Source organism: Maylandia zebra, linkage group LG20 (assembly GCF_041146795.1).
Source record: "Maylandia zebra isolate NMK-2024a linkage group LG20, Mzebra_GT3a, whole genome shotgun sequence".
Taxonomy (NCBI): domain Eukaryota; kingdom Metazoa; phylum Chordata; class Actinopteri; order Cichliformes; family Cichlidae; genus Maylandia; species Maylandia zebra.
In genome coordinates this window covers 14,188,892-14,196,138 of record NC_135186.1, presented here as the reverse complement: position 1 = coordinate 14,196,138, position 7,247 = coordinate 14,188,892, and the positions used below count along the sequence as shown (strand labels likewise).

Genomic DNA, 7,247 nt, shown 5'->3' with positions numbered 1-7,247 from the left:
CTTGGTGCTTGTATGTTTCCAGAGAAAAGTCAAAAGCAATTGGTACATTAAAAAGACCAGACGCTCATCTGAAGCAGTAGATGCTTAGACCTAGAACAAGGGCTACTACAATGGGTTGGTTTCAGAACGTAAGTACTGGCACCAACTTTCACAGGTGTGGGGATATTCTTACTTTGGTGATTCATAAAAGGCACAAACCGTGACAGAGAGGGAAAGTTGTGGTGCACTCACACACAGTATCTATAATTATATCACAAGAAAAGTCAGACACTAAGTTGTAAAAGTAGGAATTATCATACATTTGGATTCATAATAGTACTGCAAAAGGCAGCGATATTAATCCAGTGTACAGGTATATGATGAATAACAGGAGCGAAGGTCAGTCTCCATCAGACTCTTACTTAGGTTTGCTAGTTATTTCACTATGCTACCATCAGCTGAATAATTAGCTCAAGTTTGGTTGTTACTGCAGTAATTTATTGCCCGTGAAGTGTTAAACCCTAAATACTCTAGTCCAAGCTGTATAACTTCAAATGGTAAATGTTGTAAAAGTCTGTCAGTACAATTCAGCTGAGGGGTTCAGTGAACGCTTTGGAAGAGCCTGGAGCTCAATTATGCGAACAATGTTGTTATGTTATTCTTATCTCCTATTCCCATCCCCCTTTTTATGTTATTAATATTTTTAAGCTGCTTCAGTGTGTGTTAATGGGAACAGGGGTTTGGGATTCCTGTTTACTTGTCTGCTCAGCAGACTAAACAAATCTGTATCTCGAGCGATTTCTGAATGAACAAGACACCGTGATAGCAAGTATAATTTCAGATGGACTTTATTGAAATGTCTGAACATAACAGCAAAGCAGGCAGACAAAACTGGACAGAAAGAAAACAAAAAAGATGATGAAATATAAAAATAATTTCATTTTTTCTGAGAATTTTATGACTTTGAAATAACGTCTTGAATCTTTTTGTTTTTTTGAAAAAGTTCTCCAATTTGAAACTTTTGTAAACATCTGCATGTCGACACACAAACACATAAATAACTCATGATGAAATAAATAAAAAATGACTTTGTTTTCTTTTGATCCAGTTTTTTTTTAGCAGCCTGTGGGAGAGCTGTATACCCAGGAAGTCAAACTATTGGTAGAGACGGCTGAAGGGTCTTATTGTTGTTAGTGCTCTATCACTAAGAAGCAAAGAGGTAAAATTTGACCAGTTGTATGCTAGTGTTATAATGCTGTGACAGTGACTGGTGAGAGAATCAGCTGCTTGCTCCTTGTATTCAGAGGTTCTTTGTCTCTGTGCTGGAGGACACCACCTTGCCGTCCACCAGCGTCTGTGTGACGGTCATCACTTTTTTGGTCTTGGTCACTGTTGTTTTCTGCTCTTCCAGAGCATCCTGGAGCCTAAGTAAAAACATTAATACTCAGTTAACTTCCAGGTAGTTTCTACTTTTAGACTTCTAAATGATAGGAAAACTATCCTACGCACTTGAAGTCTCCACCGTCCAGCAGCCGTCGGTATGTTGCGATCTCAGCCTCCAGCTTCATCTTTGTATTGAGCAGGGCCTCGTAATCCTGTGTCTGCAACTGGATTTTGCTTCGCAGCTGTGTGAGCTCTGCCTCCAGGCCCAGGATGATGGTGTTTAAAGACTCTATCTCCATGTTGTAACGGAGCTCCGTGTCCCTTAGCGTGCCCTCCAGAGAGGCTTTCTGTAAGTGACAAGAAGGGGTTACATTTTTACAGTGGACTCAGATTAGTGATGACAGCTCCATAGAGACAAATCACCGGAGTGCAACGCTTGTGTCAACAGAACACACCCGAGAGACTTGAAGTGAGAGTGCTGAGTTGGGCAATGTGGAGAGTTCAGATAAGCGTGTTTAGAGGTAAATGAGGGGCAGACTGCTCACCAGACTCTTCTGTGATTCCAGTTCAATCTCCAGCGTTTGTATCTGTCTGCGCAGTTCGTGCACCTCTGTCTGGGCACCCTTCAGGGCCTCTGTGTTCTGGGTCACCTGTGTCTGCACTTCTGTTATCTGATTGAGGTTAAAAGACAAGTTAGTCAAGAGTTTATTTATTTACATTTTTTAACTTGATTTGTTTTTGCTAATGGTTTACCTGAGATTCATGCCATGCTTTCAGTTCTTCCTGGTTCTTCTTTGCCATCTTCTCATACTTGGCCCTGATTTCTGCCATGATCTGAGCCAGATCCTGGCCTTTAGGAGCGTCGACATCCACGTGGACTCCAGACTGGGCGATCTGGTTACGAAGCTCGATAACTTCCTAAAGAAAAAAAGAAAGTCAATAGAAAGTCTCTTATTGTTTACCTTACCTAACTACTTCCAGGTCTATAGAATACTTCTTAATTCTTTTTCATTCTACTGCTTGAACTGAGTCATGACCCAGCGGTGACCCTTAGCCTCTATCCAACCATAATCACACGCTTCGGTCAGGCAAATATACAGGTCTGTGCCTGAGTCCCTTAACACTTAATTTAATATTTCCCTCAGTAAACAAATGGTTGTGTTTTGGCTTATGCACTCAAATCATAGTCATTTGAAATCTTTGGAGCTTTCTCTGTTGCCAATTGTGGCTGGGAACCATTTTTACGATGAGGCTTCCCACAGATCTCACATACAGATATTTCAGATTTCTTAAGCAACCTCTGCATTCCCAGCAAAGTTTTCTAAAGACTGTTTTCCACAACATCCCACTCAAGGAGGTGTAGGCTGTAGTCGTGGCTTTCACTGCATGTGGATGGAACTTAAGCACATATGGTTTCAATGAGAAGGATTAATGAGATGAACAGATCTGCAAATAATATGTATATAATTATGTATCTTTCTGAGTTCGACTATGTTGAAAGCAGCACAAATATAGCCTATAGACCTGAATTAAATATTTTATATTTGAAATTTTGTTTTTGAAATAAGTTAAAGTAATCAAACTCACATTTTCATGGTTTTTCTTGAGGTGGATGAGCTCCTCCTTCAGTGCTTCGATCTCACTCTCCAGGTTCATGCGGGTCAAGTTGGTATCATCGATGACTTTCCTCAGACCAACAATGTCGGCCTCCACAGACTGGCGAATGGCCAGCTCGGACTCATATCTAAACAGGACAGGGCAAAGCAGTCAGGATAACGTCAGAGTTTGGCGCAGCTGCTCACATTCACAGAGGCTTAATGAACTTAGTCTACCTGTAAATTTTTGTTAAATATTTTGCTACACTTATTTAGAGAGTTGCCGTACTTTGTCTTGAGTTGCTCATGATTATTTATGTGTTTGTGTGAACTGTGTATGTTTAGAAAATGTCAGTGTACATCATTATTTGGTCAGCGTATAATACTGTTAACTTTATGGTCAGCTCTGTTTGCAACTACACATAATTTATGACACAACTCCAGCAGTTGTGATTCAAAGGTGACAATTTACGACTACATGACTGATGACTGACTCCTCCTTTAGATCTTCACACTAGATTCGTCCTACAACCCATCCTGCACTAAAAGAGGGTGTGCCAGCAGTTGTCTATTTCAGTGTTTTACAATGTCAGCGGTAAAGCAGGCGGGTCTTACTTCACTCGGAAGTCATCAGCTGCCAGGCGAGCGTTGTCAATGTTGAGAACCAGACGAGCATTGTCGATAGTGGCATCAAACACCTAGAATCGGATAACAAAAGAAAAACTTTATTTCAACTGCAAAGTTAAAACATGAAGCAGCTAACAGTAGAGCGAGCAATTACAAAAGAATCAACAAAGAGAGACAATGACTATTGTATATATTTTATTAGCGTAGTTTTGTAATATTGCTTAAGAATGTATTTTTCATACTATTAGAATCACCAGAAGTTACCTGTAGTTTGAACTGGTAGTGTATAAAAATTTGAATATTATATTTAATATTATCATATATTGTACTTTGAAAAGTTAGATGAGAAGCTGAAGACTAGAATTACATTTGTTTGCTAAATGCTAAGCTATGGCTAACAGCCAGTTAGCCTAGCATAAAGCCTGAAAACAGCTGTACCTCAGAACCTTTTAGCTTTGGTAAGACTTCATGTAAAGGGAAAAAAAGATTATTATACCAAGTTAATGACTAAGCTAGGTATTCTTTTTTTATTTTGCGTTTTTCAGTGCTGCTTGGCTAAGTCAACCAGCTGCTGGCTATCGCTATGCTATTAGCAAACAAACATCTTTGCTCAATCAAACTCAAAAAGCGTAGTTCAAAACTAGCCTGATGTTATATATAGATAAAAATAATTTTCTACTCATGCTATGTGTGCTTTTTAGTTTTAAGTTTTCATAGAAAACTATAAAAGTTTATTGGGGTTTACTGTTAGAGGATAAGTGTCACTGTCTGTGTGTATAAATGTGAATAGTGGCAGCTGCTTCAAAAACTAAATGGTTAGAATATTTGTTCTAGCTGAGAGATATGACAGATAAAGGCTGGGATGGATGGCAAGGGAGGTATGCAGAATGCGCCAATCAGTGGCTGCCGGGCTGTTGGTGCTAAGAAACAGGATCTTGTCGGCAGACAATTTGCATGAGGATGGTGGTGACTATGGCTGTGCCGGTGTGTTTGTGTGTGTGTTTGTTCACTTCACATGCAAGTCTGTGATTCTGAGGGTAGTCGACTTTTCACGTCAGAACTAAATTTATTTTTAGACTCTGTTAAATCTCTGTGAGAATTTTTTGGGTTTTTTTCTGAGGTTATGGGTGATTTCTTTGCATCATTGCAGACGAAATATTAGGTGTGTTCGACCTTTATCTGTTTGGCTAAGCTGAGGTCCTCAGTTGTTAGTAGAGCAAACAAAACCCAATTCCAGACAGCGTTTGATCTTATGTAATGTTTTGAGAAGTAAAGGATTGGGGGAAAAGCCGCTTATTCAAAAAAGAAATTTTCCGACCTTGATGCTAGTATCCTATTACAAAGATTAGACTACAAATATGTTTCCCCACAGTGATAAGATGCAGAGATACGCTATGCTACAGTCGAAAGTCCAGAATGTTCCATGTGGCAAGTCTGACTTAATGCTGTCAAATAGCAGTTTTGAATGTAGAATGTCAGGATTTTGTGCTTCAGGGATCCTGCTGTTTTTTTCTGTGGCACACAATACCAAGAAATCTCGAATAAATGATTAACATGTTTTTGCTGCATGAGTAGTACCTTTACTTTGAAATCTTGAAACTGTGTGGAAATTACAGCTGAACTGACTTCATAGCATTTGTCATTTAAGCATGAGTTAACATTCAGTCACTTATAAAATGCTGATAGATCCTTCTGTGTCTAATAAGTTTCCCTTTTATCTCTCACTTTCTGTTGGATGAACGCAGAGTGAAATTGTTACAGTCACACTCTCAATTTAAGAAGACTAAACAAGGAGGGAAAGGGTAGTTAAGGATGGGAAGTATGGGGTTTATAAGTAGTCGCAGGATTCTCTCTCTGGTTTCCTGTGTCTGTGACCCCTGATGATCCAGCATTCCTCCTCCATACTGTTTCCGGTCCAACCCTCAGCCCCCAGCTCAAAGCAGCAGTGGCGCTATGCCAAGCACTAGCAGGAATCCACTTTGTTAGGATTCTACAAACTATACGAGACCCTGAGAACTAATGGGGATATATTTAGTCAAAAATACATAACCAATCAGGTACACTCACAACATCTTAAAATGTTTATCACAGCACATCTCATTCTGCTTTTCATGTTCATCTTCTTTCATCTCTCGTTCTTTTTTTATTAACACATAAACGGTCACATTCCCCTGTCTACCCTCGTCATCCCTCCCAACCCCATTTCCCTCCTCACCTTCTTCCGCAGGTCATCCAGGATGGCCTGGTACTTGCTGTAGTCTCTGAAGTCGGGTCCGCTCTTCTCCAGGGCCTCCTTGATCTTAATCTCCAGCTTGAGGTTGGCCTGCTCCAGGTTCCTCACCGTCTCCAGGTAACTGGCCAGGCGGTCATTCAGGTTCTGCATGGCAAACTTCTCATTGCCCATGATGTCGGCGCTGTTCCCGCTCACCTGGATGTTGCTGGAGAAGCCTCCTGCTCCAGAGCCAGCTGCCATGCTGGATCCCAGTCCACTGCGGTAGCTGGAGGAGACGCTGATTTTGGTCCCACCGGCCCCACCATGAATGCTGCTGGATTTGTAGAGCGGAGCAGAGGTGCGAGTGATGGACATAGCAGGAGCCCTGCTACTAGAGGAGGAGCGCACAGAGTATGTACTATGTCTGGAGGTTTGCATTGTCGCTATAGTGTGAGACTCAGTGAGAGAGACTGTCAGTAAGAGAGACAGAGGCACAGCCTGGGCAGGCAGAAATTGGAGCTCACAGACACAAGGCAGGAGGAGAGGGAAAGTTTTAAACTATATAAACCTTGTGGGCCCTCAGGTCCGCCCCTCTGACCACTCCTCCTAGCCTGTGTCACCTCCCTTTTTTTCCACTGGCCTCAGCCATACTTACTGCTCAGAACCTGCCTTTGTCCTTGAAGGCTCCCTAAGTTAGTAAATCTTGACTCTGTGGTATTCAGTAACTTGATATTTGGTAGAATTATAAAACCTTTTTTTCCCTATATGAGACTAGAGTGGCCTTAATTTTGGACTTTACTGACACAACAGTAAAGTCTAAGATTAGTTCTGCTTGTTAATTTTACTAACAAAACCTTTAAAGAGAATAAAACCCACACTGACAGTTAAGGAATGCCTAAAATAATATTAGGCCTTTGCACTCAATGTTTATTAACAATGGTTCCAACAGTAATAGGATTAACAGTACTGAGTTACATAAACAGCTATACCTCCTTTTGGCTCCACGTTAGACTCATCATAATCTCCACCCTATAGGAGTGACACACCCAAAAGTGACCCACAGATTCAGTGAGTGATCACATGCTCAAATGATGTCATCACTGCTCTACTCATCGGAGCTGATGAGATCAGGTCATTTCATACCTACATGAGGAAGACACGACAGCTAATGCAGAAGTGCATTAGCTGTCGTTTAAAAATGTAATCTTTTGTGTTTGTCAGCACTCTTACTGATTTAACATAAACAAAACTCTCAATAAACATCTGCAATCATAGTATTTTATAAAAGCATTATTTGGGATCCAGCTAATTATTGTTAAAGGTATTTTTATACCATTCCAGGTGTCTGTTGGTTTGATGTGAAAGTACATTTTCAAATCTAACATACCACAAACACAACCCATGATCTTTGGTGTTTAAACCTGAATAAAAAACATCAGTTAAATAAGAAA

General features: G+C 40.5%; 1 protein-coding gene across 1 annotated transcript; it reads right to left on the bottom strand.

Moving 5' to 3' along the window:
* Positions 1-811: 811 nt before the first annotated feature.
* On the bottom strand, positions 812-6,349 carry krt18a.1 (keratin 18a, tandem duplicate 1). The gene is made up of 7 exons (XM_004565435.4): positions 5,800-6,349; positions 3,573-3,655; positions 2,950-3,106; positions 2,116-2,280; positions 1,908-2,033; positions 1,489-1,709; positions 812-1,403 (listed from the first exon to the last, which is right to left on the bottom strand). Exons 1-7 carry the CDS (start codon positions 6,232-6,234, stop codon positions 1,280-1,282), a joined length of 1,311 nt encoding a protein of 436 aa, XP_004565492.1. The 5' UTR covers positions 6,235-6,349; the 3' UTR covers positions 812-1,279.
* Between the last annotated feature and the right edge of the window lie 898 nt (positions 6,350-7,247).